The following is a 19,484-nucleotide window of genomic DNA, read 5'->3' on the forward strand; positions in this document are numbered from 1 at the left end:
AAGGCTGGTAATGGCATTGGGGCTGTGTAGTGTTGTGTTTTACCAGTGTCTTGGTAAAAGTTTTGCTTGAAGTTCTTGCTTTGTTAACCTCCACCATTAGGGATGACATAGCACAAATTCTCGTCGACAGTATGCCCTGACCTCCACACTGTCTCTCTGTCCTGCACAGTTCCACTCCCTCACCGACCGACCACGCCCCTCGGATCAGGAGCTATAGCGCCACCCCCTCGGCCATCATCACGACCCAAACTACCTGCAGGCAAACTGACTGGCATCAGTGAGGTAGTACTTTTGTGCCTCGATTTATTCTAATGCTTTTACTTCACAAGCACATTCTGCTATGGATACTCAGAGCTTTTACACCACTAAATTTTAAGCAAACTTTGCCAAAGTGGTTGTTGAAAATGTCACTGAGTGCACAAGAATAAATTATCACTCTTGAAGTAACTGATGGACTGTAATAGCAGGACTGTGTGGGTTCATGTCTTTTGACTAATTATTGATTCTTGTTTGGTTTGTGTGAAGGGCCGAGCGTTTAGTCCTCCTAAGGTGGCTAGCTCCAGCCCCACCCCCACGGCTCCACTGGCACGCGCAGAGAGCTCGTCTTCCCTGAGCTCCAGCGCCTCCGTGAGCGCCAGCAACACCCCCACTGTTGGTAAGACACACGTGCACATGTACGACCACACACCTACCCAAAAGACTATGGTGAAACAGTAACATTGAAAAATACATTTCCTATTAATGGCACTGGGAGATAGTTATATATGTTGCTCATCATTATGTTGTTTAAACATTAATTGTGCCGTTCGTCATATCACTGCTTTAAATATCTTTACCATCTTTCACCGTCATTCTGTACCTGTGGGTTTCCATTCAAATTTGTCTCCCATTTGTGGATTTCATTCTTTTGTTGGTCTGTAAGAGGATGATGGGTTTGTGGGGAAACTGCCCACCTTTGAGAAGAGGTGTGACACTCCGGCAGGTAAAGTACATGAAGCCACAAATGGAAACCCTTGCCTGCCCTGGAGGTGTTTTTAAAACCTACTAATTGACCACCCCTGACTCCTGATTGGTCAGGCAGTCCATGTGACCTGCACAAGTCCTACTAATGCAGGTTGCATCATCACCTCGTCCACTAAACCCTGTCTCTTTTCAAACCAGTTGTCTGCTTCATGTTTACCTTGCAAATTGGCATGTGAAATGTATAGCCTTATGAAGAGGTTGGATTATATTTAGATTGTGTATGTGTTCCTAGTTTTACCATTTTTTGTAAGCTGTTTTTTCTACCAGAATCTTTGCATTGATGATTCATATTTGACATGATAAAGGACAAATATGTGCAGGAATTACATGAGACTGTTGAATGATCAGATGTAATTCTTAACTATCAAACACAAAAATATTGTGGGTTTTGTTTGCATTGTTTTGTTTTCTTGTTTGTTTTTTGCGATATGAAAGTCTCTGTTACTTTGATACTGACCATGTATTATTATTGTTGTAAGTGTTTACTTTTCATTTGGGCTCTTGACTCCTACCATGCTCATAGGCATTTCTCGAGGGCCCAGTCCAGTGACTTTAGCTTCCCAAGATTCGCTGCCCATAGCTGTAGCGTTCACTGAGACCGTGAATGCCTACTTCAAAGGAGCTGATCCCAGCAAGTGAGTTCATACGACCTGCCCTGGAAGAACCAAGTAGTACAGCAGATTCATTTGAGAGAGCGTCTTGGTTAAAATATGGTTGGATATTAAGCCAGAAATCCAAAGACATTAGACATTAACTCAGAGTATACAATTACTGTTGGACCCATGAGTATAAGTCATTAAATAATCGCCTGAAGCATTAGTACAATTTGTGTGGGTAGTGTAAATGATAGAGCATGTGTGTTTATGTGGTTTAGGTGTATAGTGAAGATTACAGGAGACATGACACTCTCCTTCCCCACTGGAATCATTAAGATCTTTACATCTAGTCCCTTACCAGCTGTGCTCAGCTTCCGTCTACGAAACACCTGCAAATTGGAGCAGATCCTACCCAATCAGCAACTACTACACAGGTGTGTGTGTGTGTGTGTGTGTGTGGGGGGGGGGGGGGTGCATACATATACTTTTAATATTTTTTTGTAAGTGACACAGAAGTTCAAATGTATGCTGCAGTCATACATTTAACCATGAATGTCTGTGTGTCCATATGCATGTGTGTATGTATTCATATGTCCATGTCTGTCTGTGGATGCATGTGTGTGTGAATCAGTGACTCCACTCAGAGTGACACTAACGCTCGGGATTTCTGGCTCAACATGCCTGCCCTGACCATGTACCTGAAGAAGAGCTTGGAGCAGAACCCCACCTCCTCTTATTATAACGTGGACATCCTCAAGTACCAGGTGTGCACAAGAGTCCAGAATTGGGCCTTCTGACTGCTATAACCTCTGCTGTACATATGAAAGTAGTAGCTTGATGAGTATTGCACGTAATAACTCCCTGTTACTCATGAAAACCATTCTTCGGTCAGCACTGTTTCAAATTTAAATCATAAAGGACCATCAGACCTATTTTCTCTTGCAGCAGAGTGATTAATGCAGCGAGCAAAGGCCACTGAGCTGTAATCCTTTAAGGTGTTCTCCATATCTAATGTCTCTGCCATTCTCATGCAGGTGTGTTCAAATGGGATTCATTCAACGCCACTGAACCTTGCTGTGTACTGGAAGTGTGGGCCAAGCACCACAGATGTGCGCGTAGACTACCGCTACAACCCAGAGGCCATGCAGCCGGCTGGGCCACTGTGCAATGTCCAGGTCCTGGTGCCGGTGAGCGGTGGTGTCACCAGTATGCAGTCTCTCCCCAGCGCTATCTGGTGAGCCGTAGGGCAAAAGCTGTATCCCAACCATCTCACGCGTTAAATCAATTTCCCCCCAAACTCATTCACATACTTGCTGTCTTTCATATATGCAGTGATACTTGTCAAATGCTTGTCTAAGTCTTGACTAATTTTGGCTTCTTGGTACTAGGAACACAGAACAGAGCAAGTCTTTGTGGAAGCTGAATGACATCTCTGAAAAGTCGGAAAATGAAGGTATTAAGACCTACTATTGAGTAACGGGCTTTATATCGGCTTTGTCTGAAAGAGGTGTGTGTGTGTGTGTGTGTGTGTGTGTGTGTGTGTGTGTGTGTGTGTGTGTGTGTGTGTGTGTGTGTGTCAGGCTCTGGCTCTCTGAGGGCAAAGTTCGAACTCTCAGATGGACCTTCAATCCCAGCCACGCTTGCTGTGCAGTTCATCACTGAGGGCAGCACTCTCTCTGGAGTGGACATGGAACTGGTTGGCTCTGGATACCGAATCTCACTCAGTAAGAAGAGATTTGCAACTGGTAAGAATTTAAACCTCAATTCTCAACACACAAAATGGCAGTTTCAACCACAATACACACAGACGCCCCCCACTCTAGTAATTGAGAGATTACATACACAGCAAGAAATGTTTGTGTGCATGTTTGTGTTTTACAGGGCGCTATATGGCAGACTGCTAAGATGTCACACTAGATCCACATCTGCTCTGGCGGTTGGAAATTTGAAGGGTTTTTCCTTCTCATTCCCTCTTACCCCTTTGGGAATGAGCTTAATGATGACGGAGCAAAATGACACGAATTGACTGCCATCATAATGATATGACTTGACTGCCATGGCACATGACTGAATGGCTCCTTGTAGGCCTTTAATGCTTCTCAGCATTCTGAACTATATTTCTATCCAGTCAAATGCCCCTTTCTGGGGAAGAGAGAATTTTACTAGTTACATAGCACTGAGTATCAAACACTGTCTAAAATAATGAGTAATATACCCCTCCAAAACAAGAAGGAATATCCCAACATTGATGAATGAAAAGTAATCATTAACCTATTTTGATTTATTCAGACTTTTATAAAGTCAGAATAGTAGTGTGTGTTTTGTATTTGTATAGTTAATTTGTAATGTGAATGGTATCTAAAAAACATACAGCATATGTAAAACAAAAGAACAAAAAACACATCTGCACTAACAATCTTCCTGGCTAGACATTAGTCTCTTCTTTGTATATCCAACATTAAATTTGTCACAGTGACTATGAAGTTAAAAAGCAACACAGAAAAAGAGCAGAGACAAACCACTAAATGCCTTTGCCATAAATTCAGACAACAAGGACTTTGTTGTTTTGTCCAAAAATCCCACAGGTTATTTCCTTGCATCGATGGCCAGATTTCCCAGAGTTATCCAGTATGACTGGATGCCTTTGGATTGAATTTTTGGTATTCTTAGAATTTTTAGGTAGTTATAGGATTCAGCCTGGCCCATGCATCACATTTACATAACAGTTGGATAACTTTAGGGAAAACTGAATCTTGGACTGTACCCATACAGTGGCAAGAGTTTTATCATTTACATCTCTCACAATAGGTGTACTTGTCTGTATTTCTCACCAATGAAGGTATAAGCTATGGATGCATTGTGTATATTGTTTTATGCTTCTGTTGTAGTGTCATTTTCATGTCACTGTCAAGAATTCAAGTTAGTTCTGTGACATTGTTTTAAAAAAAACCCACTGACCTCAGTGCCTCTCTTTCTATTAACAAACTTGAATTTTTTCTTTCCCTACAAACATTTGCAGGTTTAAGCAAGTCACACCTTTCTCATTATGTCATTCTGTTCAAATTTTATATTCTGTTGTATACTGTTTTAACTGGGATATTGAAGGGAACTTGCTGCTACTGTAATGGCAGAAATTAAATGTAGGCCTTTGTCTTCTGAAGTCCAGTAATCACTATAAAGTGCGTTTCGCCTGTGTAGCCCATTTCATAGAAATGGCTCAGTGGAAATGATATCAGTACCTCAAAAGTACTGCTTTTGCCAGTCTACTATCAGCGTTGGCAAATTCCTTCTCCGATCTTAAGAAATGTTCTTTGGGATATAAAATGAGCATAGCATAGCACATGCAGATATATGTATTGTAAGATCAGATGACTGCATTCTTCTTCTTTCGGCAATTCCCGTTTAGGGGTCGCCACAGCGGATCAAACTCCTCCATCTGGCCCTGTCCTGAGTGTCCTTCACTGACACACCAGCCACTCTTATATCCTCTACCACTGCATCCATAAACCTCCTCATAGGTCTACCTCTCCTCCTCTTGCCTGGAAGTTCCATCCTCAAGACCCTCCTACCAATATACCTCTCCTCTCTCCTCTGTACATGTCCAAACCATCTCAATCTCGCTTCTCTAACTTTATCTCCAAAACATGCTACATGTGCTGATCCTCTAATAAACTCATTTCTGATCCTATCCTTCCTCGTCACTCCAAATGAGAATCTCAACATCTTCATCTCAGACACCTCCATCTCCCTCACCTGTCTCTTTGTCAGTGCCACTGTCTCCAGTCCATACAACATAGCAGGTCTCACTACTGTCCTATAGATCTTTCCTTTCATTCTAGCCAATACCCTTCTATCACAGATCACCCCAGACACTTTATACCATCCACACCACCCTGACTGCACTCTCTTCTTTACCTCTCTTTCACTTCCTCCATTACTCTGTACCCTCGACTCGTCAACCTTCACCAAATCAACTCCTTGTAACTGGACCTGTCCACCGCCTGCCCTCTCATTCACACACATGTACTCTGTTTTACTCCTGCTCACTTTCATTCCCCTGCTCTCCAAAGCATATCACCATCATTCCAAGCTCACCTCCACCTGCTCCCTACTCTCACTACAGATCACAATGTCTTCAGCAAACATCATAGTCCAAGGGGACTCCTGCCTAACCTCATCCGTCAGTCTGTCCATGACAATTGCGAACAGGAAGGGACTCAGGGCTGATCTCTGATGTAGTCCTACCCCCACTTTAAACCCATCTGTCATAGAGCCCACATTCAACGTACCAACTCTAACCACCTTCCTGCTCTGCCTCCTCTCCTTCATCTTCAGAACCCTCTTCCCCTCTCTCCTCCTCCTCCTTGTCCCAACAGTAGTCCAATTTCCACTAATGCCCTGTTGGACAACAGCACCAGTGGTGGTCGTTGTTAACCCGGGCCTCGACCGATCCGGTATGGAATTTCTGTTTTTGATCTGCATCATTTGATTTGGCACAGTTTTTACACCGGATGCCCTTCCTGATGCAACCCTCCCTATTTATCCGGGCTAGGGACCGGCACTAAAATACACTGGTGTGTGCACCCTAGTGGCTGGGTTATTAGATGACTGCAATATTGCCACATAATGATGAGATTGTTTTGTTTTAAATATCTTTGCACCAAATACCATCTTATTTTAAAAAGGACTTTCCATGTAGTTCCCTAAGAATACAGAGTCTAAGACACTTCATACAATAAAAAAAAATGTCTTTATTAATTTGAAAGATGTTTTGGATAAATGTGTATAATTCCATTTGCCCTTATTCATGAAATATCTGGACCTGCCATCTAAACAGCAGCTTTCAAGAGTATTTGCCAAATTTTATACAGAACCAAGGGAAACAAAAGGCAAACAAAGAGCACATGCTCAACCCTGCAAATTGTACCTTTATTGAATATTGTACCACAACAATGGATCAGTTTGAGATTACTAACAGTGTGGCCACTGTGACTCTGTGGTAATCAGATCCAATGTGGTTTAAATGGGCTCTGTGTAGTGTTGGTCTGAATTGAATCCTGTGCCTTATCTTAGAGGGCCAGTTCTCTAAGGGCTACCCTAACCACTGAGTGGAGATGCACCATACATATCTTAATTAAAGAATACACAGGCATGTTTTTATATCTACTAAAAGTCAACAGAAAAAATTTGTTTCTAGGAATTTTTGTTTGTTATTTTTCTTATTTTTCTTATGTGAAGTACCTAGGGTGATTTGGGATTTTGAATCTTTACTGTTTTAATGATTTTTTTATGTACAAAACATGATTTTAATGAATTTCCTTTTAGTTTATCAAATGGCCTTGGGTTTAATGTAGAGGCAGGTATTAACCAGTAGGCATTAGGGTTAAAGTCAGTAACATTAATGAACAGTGTGATGCTCACTGTCTCTGTCTAAAAACAGCGTAAGGTAAATGGGTCATTTGTGTATTTTAGCGAGCTGGTTCTTGCTGCCTCTACCGCCATCACATGTTCGAAGGTATTTTGGAACTTCTCAGATCTTTACTTTTGCTTTTCTTTGATCTTGTTTCTTTTTATGGTCATGTTCAATGATATTTTAATGGAAGATGTTTGTAAATGATTTTTTCCCCTCACAAAATGTACATTTTTACAAATTTATCACTTCATGACTTCAGTGTTTCTGTAATAAATGTATAATATATAAATTCATACGAATATAAGAATTGCTACAGAAATGTGTGCGTCCAGTTTTTTCTCATGGATTTATTGCAGATTATGCCATTTTAAAAGTAAAATCCAAGCAGAAAAAAGCAAGATTGTTAACAATGTGGTTCAAGGTGAACACAGGAGCCAAGTGTGCTATGGCTGCTGAACTGTAGCTGAGTTACGTAAGCATACAGTTGTTGCTGTTTTAAGGGCAGGGTTAAGTCTTCCTTTGGTTTTGACTTGACCTCACTTCATTGTGCAGCCATAAACAGCATATTGGAAGCATATAGGAAGCTGAGAAGTTTTGTTATTCCCTTCCAAAGGAAACATCAAGTACAGGCAAAAAGCAGACCTTGGAAGCAGGAGCTGTGTGGTCATAGTCTGGATAGTTCTTCCTTAATAATAACTCAAGCACGTTTACCTCCCAGCCTTTAGAAGATCTTATTCACATATGACTTGCTTTTGACAAATTCCAAGACCTTGCAGAGAACCTATCCTGCTTTAATTGTTGGAACTGGTTACTTGCTATTCTTCTGTGAGTAGAAATTAATTAAAGATTGGAAACATGAATTTGGAGAGGTATTTTATTGTCTGCAAATTTGTTCATGAAAAGTGGTAGTTCCCTAATGGTATACCGATACTTTATTTCAAAATATATAATGTAGAACAGTGTAGCATATAGTTCTACTGGGAGCTAGAATTAAGAATTCAGATTGTTTGAATTTTCCAGGCATTCAGTCATATTTGAGGTACACTAATATTTTATGCCATCAAACAGACATCCAACATCCAGTGCTCTTTAAATCTGAAATAAACCATAGGACTATGTGTAATCCATGCGTGTTTTACTTATGGGTGTGAATATTAGACCCTGCTCGTGGTTTATCAAGGTGTCTTCCCATACTCCCCTCTCCTCCACATCCACTTTAATCCATTGCATTGCCCTTTCTGTGATCCAGACCCAACATCATTGAGTACTGTGAGTACAATGCTAACTCTGGAAAATCTGTTAACCCAAGTGGTCTGTCTACCTGTCATAGATGCATTCCAAACGTAATTCACAGAGAATATGATTGTAGGTGCTTTCCGCACACTGCCAATCCTAATAAGTATGTGGTCAGTATGAACAGATGTCCTCAGCAAATCAAAACAAAAGCACTACCCTGTACATGTGGGTGAAGAGCAGGCGGCTCTTGCATCTCTTAGCTAACTAATTAAAAATGTTCCATGGATATCGTCACTGGCCGTGTTTTCACGGAGGCCCGGTGGGCCCGTAGAGTTGAATTATTAAAGACCGAGCGAGCAGCCACAACATCACTTATATTCACACTCCATTTTAGAATGCGGCAGCCTTTTGATCCAGAACTGCCCCCCCCCTCCCTCCAGCATGAGCAAAACCATCTGAACAAACACACAAACTGGACCTTCATAACTTAAAAACGTGTTTGCTTTTCTCTTCCATTGTGCACTCTTCCCCTCATTTATTCTTTAATCCTTCTGGTTTGTGCTGTCCCTCTCTCACTCTCTCCACCCATTTCCCCTTCTCATTTTGCAAGCCCCCATTCCTGTCTTCGGCCTCTCCTCTCCTTTTGTCTGCTTTCTTTCTCTTTCCCTCCTCTCAGCCATAACTCACATCACTTGATTTCCCTCAGCACCTGCCACCTCAGTTCTTTTTGTGCCTTAGTACAGGGGTTCCCAAACTTTTGCAACCCAAGGCCCACTTAACCCACCCCAAAACTTTCCACGGCCCCCCTAGAATATTTTTTATTGCCGTTGTAAACCAAATACAGTGCAACCATTCTCGTGACCTGTGAAACTGACTGCATAATCACACAACAAAGGAAACTAACCATTTACAGCACGTTTGTCACTGACCTAATGAGATGGCTGATGTTGTTTGCCAGCTATCAAGTGATGGATGTCAGGTTGAAGTGCAGAAAGTTGCAAACGGAGGTCTGACTCAACATTAAGCCTATTCCTGTATTTGGTCTTCAGTACCACCAACATAGAAAATCCAGTTTCGCAGAGATACGTTGTGGGAAATGGCATCAGGAATCTCACTGCCTTGTCTGAAAGATCATGGTACTCTGACCCAACTTGAAGCCAAAAATTTACCAAGGAATTTTGTGAAAAAATTAATTTTAAAGCACTGTCACAAGAGAGATCAATAAGGCTCAGACGCACTCAGACTTGCGATGGCTCCTTGGCATATGTTGACAAAGGGATTTTCTATCCAGCTGAAATGAATGTCTAGAGCTGGAAAGTAATCGCGTAGCTGCATTTTCAAATTTTGCAGGTGCTCGACAATCAGTCTTGAAATCGCATTTGGCAGAGAAGCATTTTCTTTTGTCAGGAAATCTGACAGATTGTCAAATGACTCATAGTTTGACTGCTCCACACGCTTGGTCCACATGTCCAGCTTCTTTATTATAGCTTCGATTTTGTTTTGGACGTGAAACGCGGTCACTGATTTGCCTTGAAGGCTAAGGTTGAGTCCATTCAAGTGGGTAAAAATGTCTGAGAGGTAACTCAATTTAGCAAGCCACTTAAAATCAGTGAAGCGGTCTGAAAGTTCAAAGATTGAGTCCAATAAAAAAATTCTTACTTCATCCCTCAATTCAAAAAGTCGCGCCAGCACCTTGCCGCGTGAAAGCCACCTTACCTCTGTATGTAAAAGAAGCTGAACGTGACTGCTGCCCATTTCCTCGCATAGAACATGAAATAAACGGGATTGGAGTGGCCGAGCCTTAATGAAGTTAACTATCTTCACTGCCTCATCCAGCACAATTTTAAGGTCTCTTGACATTCTCTTGGCAGCTAATACTTTTCTATGTAAACTGCAGTGGACATAAGTCGCCAGCGGTGCTACAGCTTTCACAAGCACGGTGACTCCGTTACGTTGTCCCATCATTGCCCTTGCTCCATCAGTGCTCACTCACACACATTTGGACCACTCGATTCCATTTGGCACAATAAACGCATTCAAAACATCAAAAATAGCTTCAGCAGTTGTCTTGGTGGGCAGAGGCTTAAAAAATAGTAGGCCTATGTCTTCAAATATTTCACGGTTATGCTCATACCTCACAAATGCAAGAATGTTGGAAAGATTTGCAATGTCAGTAGATTCATCCAGTTGTATTGCATAAAATCGACTCTCTCGCACTCTCTTTATAAGCTGCTGAGTTACATCATGTGCCATTTCATTTATTCGCCATTCAACTGTGTTATCAGAAAGTGATATGAGACACAATTGCTTGCAGGGTTTTTCTCCCAACATCACGCTAACCATCTCTTTCGCAGCAGGTAAAATCAAACATTCCTCAATCGTATGTGGCTTTTCAGCCTTTGCTATAAGCTGCGCAACACGGTAAGAAGCCTCAACAGCTTTAGCATTATCGGTTCCAGAGCAAGCCAATTCAAGGGTCTTTTTCCTGTTTTGGTATTCTTTAAGTTTCTCAAAAAATTCCACAGGTTTAGATGCATACTTGCTGTGTTTAGTCTCCAAATGTCGACGTAACTTGGTTGGCTTCAACGCTTCATTTGCCAAGACCTCCGAACACACAACGCACAGTAGTGGTAGTGGCTTGTTTTCTGTTCCTGTGCATGTGAAGGCTAGTGCTAGTGAGTACACTACTGTATCATGCTTGCTTTTCTCGGTTCTCTCAGTAAGAGATACAGTGGCTGCTTCACTTGTAGATGGTCCAGCTTCAGGGTCTTTTGTTGTCACCCTGTTTTTAACCATTTATCCATGATGTGTACAGAAGACAACAGCTTCACTCAGATTGAAGTAGCTAACTAACTAGCTAGTTGATCCACTAGCCATTGGATGTGGTATGTTGCCCAAAGGATACTTTTCAGCTTCCAAATTCAACATTCCTGTGTGTAAGAATAAGACATTTAACTCTCATTACTCACTACCTTGTAAACTTTTTTAACCTACTTATAGTATATAATTGAGAAAACTTTGACATTACACAATGCAGTTTACTAGCATGTTATATGTGATTGTTAAAATGTGAATTCTGTCAAATGTTAGTTCTCAGCTTAAATCCATACCTGTACATACCTATTTAATGGTTATGCGATACAGTTGTGATCAAATTTATTCAACCCCCATTGAAATAAAGTGTTTTGGCCAGTTTGACATTGATTTTGATCATTTCAGTCATCTTATTTACAATTATATCAAAGAGGCACTTATAAATTAGACAAACATAACATAATATTTATGATGGAATAACCACAAATGTCTTTACTGTGCTCACATCATTATCAGTTTTATTCAACCCCCTAGTGACATTATTTTTTAGTACTTAGTACAACATCCTTTTCCAGTTATGACAGCTTTCAAGCGTGAAGCATAGCTTGACACAAGTGTCTTGCAGCGACCTATGGGTATCTTAGCCCATTCTTCATGGGCAAAAGCCTCCAGTTCAGTCACATTCTTAGGCTTGCGCACTGCAACTGCCTTCTTTAGGTCCCACCAGAGGTTCTCAATTGGATTTAAGTCTGGTGATTGCGATGGCCACTCTAGAATGTTCCAGCCTTTCATGTTCAACCATGCTCAAGTGGACTTGGATGTGTGCTTCGGATCATTGTCCTGTTGGAAGGTCCAACGTCTCCCAAGCCGCAGGTTTGTGACTGACTCCATCACATTTTCCTCCAAGATCTCCTGGTACTGAAGGGAATTCATGGTACCCTGCACACGTTGAAGCTTTCCTGTACCATTAGAAGCAAAACAGCCCCAAAGCATAATTGACCCCCCGCCATGCTTCACAGTAGGCAAGGTGTTCTTTTGTTCATAAGCCTGGTTCTTCCTTCTCCAAACATAGCGCTGGTCCATTGTCCCAAACAGTTCTAATTTAGTTTCATCTGACCACAGTACACTGTTCCAAAACCTTTGTGGCTTGTCCACATGACTTTTGGCATACTGCAGTCGACTTTTCTTGTTCTTTGGAGTCAGCAAGGGGGTGCGTCTGGGCGTTCTGGCATGGAGGTCTTCGTTATGCAGTGCGCGCCTTATTGTCTGAGCTGAAACTTCAGTGCCCACATCTGACAGGTCTTTTTTCAGTTCCTTAGCAGTCACGCGGGGATTTTTCTCCACATTACGCTTCAGGTAGCGCACAGCAGTCGCGGTCAGGATCTTCTTTCTGCCACGACCAGGTAACGTTTCCACTGTGCCCTTTAACTTGAACTTGCGAATGATACTTCCGATAGTGTCTCTTGGAATATTTAACAACTTCGCAATCTTTTTATATCCATTGCCATTCTTGTGAAGAGCAATAACCTCTTCTCTTGTCTTCTGGGACCATTCTCTTGCCTTCACCATGCTTGGAAACACACCAGTAGATGTCTAGAAGGAGCTGAGTATCACAGTCCTTTTAAATCTGCCTAATTGGTGCTTATCATGCTTGATTGCTGCTCGTTGACATCCACAGATGTTTTCAATACCTGATGGAAAACACTGGAATGAACCTCTGTTCTTAGGAGTGGTAGTCGTAAAGGGGTTGAATAATTGTGTCAATGAAGAAATCACAAAAAGGCCATTTAATACTTTATGACAAAAAAATTTGATGCTATCTTAGTTGCATTTAGTTCTTTAACAAGTCCTTGTAAGATTTCATTATGAACACAATTACAAATGTGCACTGAATTCCATAAAACCCTTTGCAGCATTGGGGGTTGAATAAATTTGATCACAACTGTAGGTATTTGAAGGATGCTTCTTACCACAATATAAAAATGTTTCATATATAGGTATATCACATTTTCACTTAACAAAAGTAGTGCAATTGGCATTACCTCAATTTACCCTATCAATTTAAAGAGATGTATTTACCATATGTACACGGTACAAACCTGGGCCCCTCCCTTTGGACATGTGTATGTGTAGTCTACATCTTGCTATGCCTGTCACGTTGAGGACCCCGGCCCCTCCCTTTTGGGCGTGTGTTTACGGTGTCCACGTGCATCGTCTGCGTCTGTGGATCTTCGTGGTTGTGGTTATGTATTGTGATAATCCGTCTCACTTGTGACTCGTCTCGTAATCACGTGGGGCTAATGTGGTTTGTCTATTTAATGTGCGCTCGCGCAGTGTCCTGTGCTCGTCGTTGTCTACAGTTTACTTGTTGCTGTGTCAAGTTCAGTGTTCTACGTGCGCTATACGTGCTATATTCGTGTCAATATTAAAAGTGACGTTTGCTGCCACAAGGATTTGTGTCTTGTCCTTGACGCCACACCCACCGTCACAATGGAGGGGGCGTCTGTCCCACAATGCCCATGTGTAGTGCAAAGTTATTTTAGGTTCTGTATCTTTGTCTGGTCAGAAACCACATACCAATTGTATTTACCATACCTCCAAATAAATTACCTTTCATGTAAAGCTGCTTTTTACCTCATTGAGTCTATTAGTTTTGATTAGTGATATAAAACAACTGAACCCAAATTGCATACATAATCATCTGTGAAAACTCAGAGACAAAGCCAGTTCAGTGACTTGTGTTTACTTTCATTGTGTGTGTCAGCACAGAATCACAGCCTGGCATTACTATTGGCCAACTGCCAACAGAACTAGTCTTAAGCCGAACGTTTTGGCTCCTTTCATTCAGGCACCAGCTGCAGGGAGCCCCCATTTCTACTGCACATTCCATCTTTCTGCCTAGTCTTTCTGTCTGCTTATGAGACATGCATCAGCACATTCTTGTCTATGAATGGTGGAAAACAGTTTCTTGCATAATATGACCAAGAGGAAAGGGGAACTGGATGGGGATGATGGGAGGGTGGGGCTGGGAAGGAAGCCAGAGGGTGAGGGTATTGGTCTTCTCTGCCTTTTGTGCAGTGTCGAGTCATGAGACATTTGTCCAGGGTGAGGGGGTCACTTCTTCACTCCTGCTGAGTTCCCAGCAGCCTCTTCCTCTTATACTGCTGCCCACTGTCTGACATGGCTGCCATTTCCCCACACCTAATCCCAGCTCCAACATTAGAGGAGCACCTGCTCTTTACCACTGTTTCTGTGATCTAGTCCCATGCATGTAAAGCTAGTAAAACACTATCTAAATAACTTGACATCAGCCGCCAGAGCAGCTTTGTAACCAATTTCTGATTGTAAACAAGAGCTCCCTGGGTTTGCCACAACTGAATAATTTTGCCTTCTATCATTCATATCATTCTATCATATAATTTTATCTTATATCATTCTATCATATAATTTTATCTTCTATCATTCATATCATTCTATCATATAATTTTATCTTCTATCATTCATATCATTCTATCATATAAGTTTATCTTCTATCATTCATATCATTCTATCATAATTTTATCTTCTATCATTCATATCATTCTATCATATAATTTTATCTTCTATCATTCATATCATTCTATCATATAATTTTATCTTCTATCATTCATATCATTCTATCATATAATTTTATCTTCTATCATTCATATCATTCTATCATAATTTTATCTTCTATCATTCATATCATTCTATCATATAATTTTATCTTCTATCATTCATATCATTCTATCATATAATTTTATCTTCTATCATTCATATCATTCTATCATATAATTTTATCTTCTATCTATCGTTTATTGTTTAAACTATCAGTTCTCAAAAGAATGGGCTTGATCATAGCATTTTGTTTTGATTAAGGAGATTTCTGGAAATGAGGATAACTACATGTTCTCTCTTCATCTGTGGAGCAGATGATATGGTCATGTTATGGTGTCATCAGTATAGCCTCATAGAGGATGGGTGGGGGAAAGGATTAGAAAGAAAAAGGACTAGAGCACGTGCCATGGTAAACCTTTAACTACACCAACCCCCCGTTGTCTGCTTGCCTGTAGTCTACAGCCAAAATAAGTGATATTCACTGGAGGGTGAGACTCCTCATAGGCATGAGACCAGACTTGGTCAGGGTTGGGGCTCTGGAAACTCATTGCTTATAAATTCATTACAGCGTACATGTTACTGATGTGGATGCAATTAGAAAGTGCAGTACTGATAATTTTACTGTAAGTCAACCCTTCCCAAATTATTCATGCTAATAATTTTAAAGAATAAACAATAAATGCATGTGCTCCATGATTCAATTGGGAAAAAAATACCAGGCCCATGTGTCTGAGGGCCAGCCTGTCTCCAGCCACTTCACTCGCTTAAGCAATCCTTCCAAAAAAATTGACTTTTTCAATGTTCTCCAGTCATGGTGTAACGGATGTGAATTCTTCAACAATCCGTGTACAAATAACAGGACACAGGATGGAGTTCACTACGTTTACTGTGACAGACACAAAATTCACAATTTTTGTCTTCACACGTCGCGCACACTCTGGCTCCCTATGGAATAAAACTGTCATAAGATGGCTGCCCTATTAGCTTGCAGTTAGCTAGCTAAAACAAAATTGAGGCTGATTAAAAACGTCTTTCCTTTTTAAACTCTCATCAACCCTCCAAAGTACGCTATAACGGAATGGATGGACATAGTCAGCAACAATACTCAGGTAGGCTGTGGCATTGACATAGTGCTCAATTGGTACTAATGGGCCCAGTGTACCAGTAAAATATCCCCTACACCATTAGACCACCACCACCAGCCAGAACCATTGATACAAGGCAGCATGGATCCATGCTTTCATGTTGTTGATGCCTAATTCTGACCCTACCGTCTAAATGTCGCAGCAGAAATCAAGACTCATCAGACCAGGCAACTTTTTCCAATCTTCTATTGTCCAATTTTGGTGAGCCTGTGTGAACTGTAGCCTGATTCCTGTTCTGACCTGACAGGATTGGCAACCGGTGTGGTCTTCTGCTACTGTAGCCCATCCACCTCAATGTTTGACGTGTTGTGTGTTCAGAGATGCTCTTCTGCATGTCTCTGTTGTAACGACTGATTATTTGAATTATTGTTGTCGTTCTATCAGCATCAATGAGGCATTTACGCCCACAGAACTCTCCGTAAACCTAGAGATGGTCGTGCGTGAAAATCACAGTAGTTAAGCAGTTTCTGAAATACTCAGCTCTTCTGGCACCAACAACCACACCACGTTCAAAGTCACTTAAATCACCTTTCTTCCCCATTCTGATGCTTGGTTTGAACTGCAGCAGATCGTCTTGGCCATGTCTACATGCCTAAATGCCTTGAGTTGCTGCCATGTGATTGGCTGATTCGACATTTGCAAACATGACACGAGAGGTCTACAAAGTAAGCAAGTCTATGAGTGCTTGCTTAACTTGTGGTGCATGTGCAAGCTACATACACTTGAACTCACACCAGTTCCGAACAATGTTCTCCAAAAGCTAAAGTTATGAATTAACTATGTTTGTGTTTAAAGCCATTATAAACCTTATTTGACAACCAAGAAACCTTTCTTTGTTGTCCACCTGCACTGCACTGATTGTTGTCCCTGCTTTAACAACCATGAGCTAAACACTCTCAAAACAGAGTATTAGCTGCACTTTCATGAGGTAATGTAAATACATTGAGAGAGATACTCCAGGGTTGAACTTGGAAAGCAATTATGAAGTAGCTTCTTGAGTCCACTAAACAGTAGTGGTTTGAAAATTACTATGGAAAGCTTCAAGGTACAAAGTTAATTCTTAGGGAGAGTCCGAAGTCTACAAAGAGACAAATGATTCTAACCATGTGCTACCTCTGTACAGACTACACAAACATAATGAGACAGTGCAGAGAGAGTCACCTTACACACTCAAAAACACACACATATATACTCACAACTCATGATCATAGAGAACAGAGGAAATGCTCTTGTAAATATTTGGACTTTGCCTAATTGAAAGAGCCTGTTTGCTCCAGAGCCTAGCCTGACTTTAAATATTTTCATCCTGGCTTATGCACTTTGTAAATGTCTCTGAGGTGATTTCTCATTTTAAAGGTGTATAAAATCCAGGCAGATGTGAATAATGTAATCAGTTGTAAACATCATTCACAACCTGGCCTAATTAGCAACAGTGTGTGGAGATTCTAAATGCATAATTTCAAGTTGTCATGTAAGATGTATCTACAAAGATGACTGCTATTCTATATATAATCATCTATGTATGTCTCCTTGTCTCTGCTCTGTTCTCCCAAGTGTTTAATAATCATGCGTGATAATCTAGCGAGCCTCTTCCACTTCATTCACACCATACATACCTTTTACAGATTGTCCATAAATGAAGGTGACATTTGTGTCTTTTTTCCTTAACTTTTTTTTTAACCACCAAAAACAAGCATGAGACCATTAAGGCAAGCGACTACATGGATCTTATTTTTAAGTGGGACAGCTACCACAGCTCTGTGGCCAAGCTGTTGCAATAAGATTACCAGAAACAGTTATAGTTTGGCAATAAGGAACATGGAGAATGAACAGTATGCAAAGATCTGGAGAGTAACCTTGTTTACTTTGGATCACTATGAATAAGCACTCTTCATTCTGGGATATTGCATGCCAGGCTCAGTCTGGTAAAAAAGGAGTGTTCTTAATAAGTTACTTGTTTTGTTCCTGGATGATCCACAGGCTGTTCTAAGTTAAAGGTCAAACTTTGGACAAATCTCTTCTAACCTCAAAGAAGAAGCTCCCAAACTGTCATGGCAGTCTTACTGCAAGGCTAAGCATGCATCTACCTTCTCACTATCCTTCCCTGCCTCTCAAACAGAATCTTTAAATATGTTAACCATCTAATATTATAAAATTAACATCATAAATATATTATATTTATTATAAGGTGATTAGCATGTTGCTCCAGCATAGGGTGACCAGACTTGGGTTTCTGACAAGGAGGACTCCTTGGTTGCCGGGGGGTGGGGGTATCATCGGTGTATGATATGACACACATGACATGGTGTCTGTGTCTGCCTTACACGTCAAGCACTCTGCCTCATACGGATCACGACCCTGGCGAAAGCACGGGAATTTTTCTTTAACTCCTCCTTAAACACACTTTCGTTTCGGCATTGCCGTAGAACCGGCGGACACACGTGCTTTCACTTGTAAACACTCGGGGGTAGACTGGGAGGCCCACGCTTTCTTCTTCACACACACAATGTAAAGTAGATAGATTTGAGGAGAAGTACGTGACTAATTTGCGCTACAGAGAAACCTGGAATGAAGTGGAATGGGAGGGAGTTGCAATTCTAATCACAATGACTGTACATGTATTATGTTTGAGGCAGTCAAACAAAATCCCGGACAATTTTGAAATTCCCCCCGGATATTATTTTAGGTCTCAAAAGTAGGGCATGTCCAGGAAAAAGGACGTCTGGTCACCCTACTCCAGCAGGTTTATAATAGCAGCATAACTAATGGGAGGGGCCTGGAGGTGACCACAGACATGAGGAGGGGCCTGGAGGTGACCACAGACATGAGGGTTCACCAGCCATTGCTTTCCACGCAAATCATTGCCAAAAAGCTAGAGTGAACACATGACATGGCTTTATGACAGCATCAATATCTCAGACTACCAGAAGACTCAATGACTGGGTACCCCCGAGCTCTACACCTTCATATGCAGTACATTAACTGAAGACTTGATTAAATAGGTGAGTCTTAAGCATAGATTTAAAAATTGTAACTGTGTCTGAATCTCTGATTCAAGATGGAAGTTATGTTACATAACTGAAGGGCTTTAAAGGAGAAAGCTCTGCCTCTGGCTATAGTCTTCTTAATTTTCGGAAGTAAGAGAAATCCTGCATTTTGAGAGCACAGCAAGTGAGATGAGTTATAGTGGGTTCACTCAGATATTGTAGGGCAAGACCATTTAGCACTTTATAGGTCCTCAGAAGACTTTCAAATCAATTCAATATTTAACCCAGATTAGTCATGCTAACTGAGCTCCACAAATTTTTAGATCAGCCTTATTAGATCTTTATTCATTATTGGCAAGTCCTTTTAGTGCTAGTCCTTCTTGTTCAAACGTATTCCTTTGTATGTTTGATCTGTGATTTGGCAGTTAGTCATTTCAAATTCACAAGTGACAGAGTGAATTATTCCACAAGTACAATTTGCAATTTGGTCTAGGCATGATTCTAGCAGCTGATAATATCTGCTTTCACATGTATATTGCTGCCTTTATAATTAAAGCTTGTTATTTTAAACACTTGTTTGGAGATTTAACATTCCACTGACTTTCAGTTACTGATTTGTGGTTGGACCAGAATG

The 19,484-nt window shown here is 41.0% G+C and overlaps 1 protein-coding gene and 1 long non-coding RNA gene across 8 annotated transcripts in view; both read left to right on the forward strand.

The window, feature by feature from the left end:
- The window catches only part of fcho2 (FCH and mu domain containing endocytic adaptor 2), a 104,943-nt gene extending 97,051 nt beyond the window's left edge, over positions 1–7,892 (forward strand). For all 7 annotated transcript variants that reach the window (XM_076988322.1, XM_076988319.1, XM_076988323.1 and 4 more), the window contains 10 exons: positions 170–282; positions 526–655; positions 923–982; positions 1,547–1,658; positions 1,898–2,053; positions 2,251–2,383; positions 2,654–2,853; positions 3,008–3,072; positions 3,200–3,364; positions 3,501–7,892. In XM_076988322.1, coding sequence (XP_076844437.1) covers positions 170–282; positions 526–655; positions 923–982; positions 1,547–1,658; positions 1,898–2,053; positions 2,251–2,383; positions 2,654–2,853; positions 3,008–3,072; positions 3,200–3,364; positions 3,501–3,523 — 1,157 coding nt within the window. In that variant the 3' untranslated portion in view covers positions 3,524–7,892. The remainder of the gene's footprint in view (positions 1–169; positions 283–525; positions 656–922; positions 983–1,546; positions 1,659–1,897; positions 2,054–2,250; positions 2,384–2,653; positions 2,854–3,007; positions 3,073–3,199; positions 3,365–3,500) is intronic.
- Positions 7,893–18,734: 10,842 nt separating this feature from the next.
- The window catches only part of LOC143489349 (uncharacterized), a 30,826-nt gene continuing 30,076 nt past the window's right edge, over positions 18,735–19,484 (forward strand). The window contains exon 1 of the long non-coding RNA XR_013124659.1: positions 18,735–18,865. This is a non-coding gene — a long non-coding RNA (uncharacterized LOC143489349). The remainder of the gene's footprint in view (positions 18,866–19,484) is intronic.

This window comes from Brachyhypopomus gauderio, unplaced genomic scaffold, assembly GCF_052324685.1.
Source record: "Brachyhypopomus gauderio isolate BG-103 unplaced genomic scaffold, BGAUD_0.2 sc61, whole genome shotgun sequence".
NCBI lineage: Eukaryota > Metazoa > Chordata > Actinopteri > Gymnotiformes > Hypopomidae > Brachyhypopomus > Brachyhypopomus gauderio.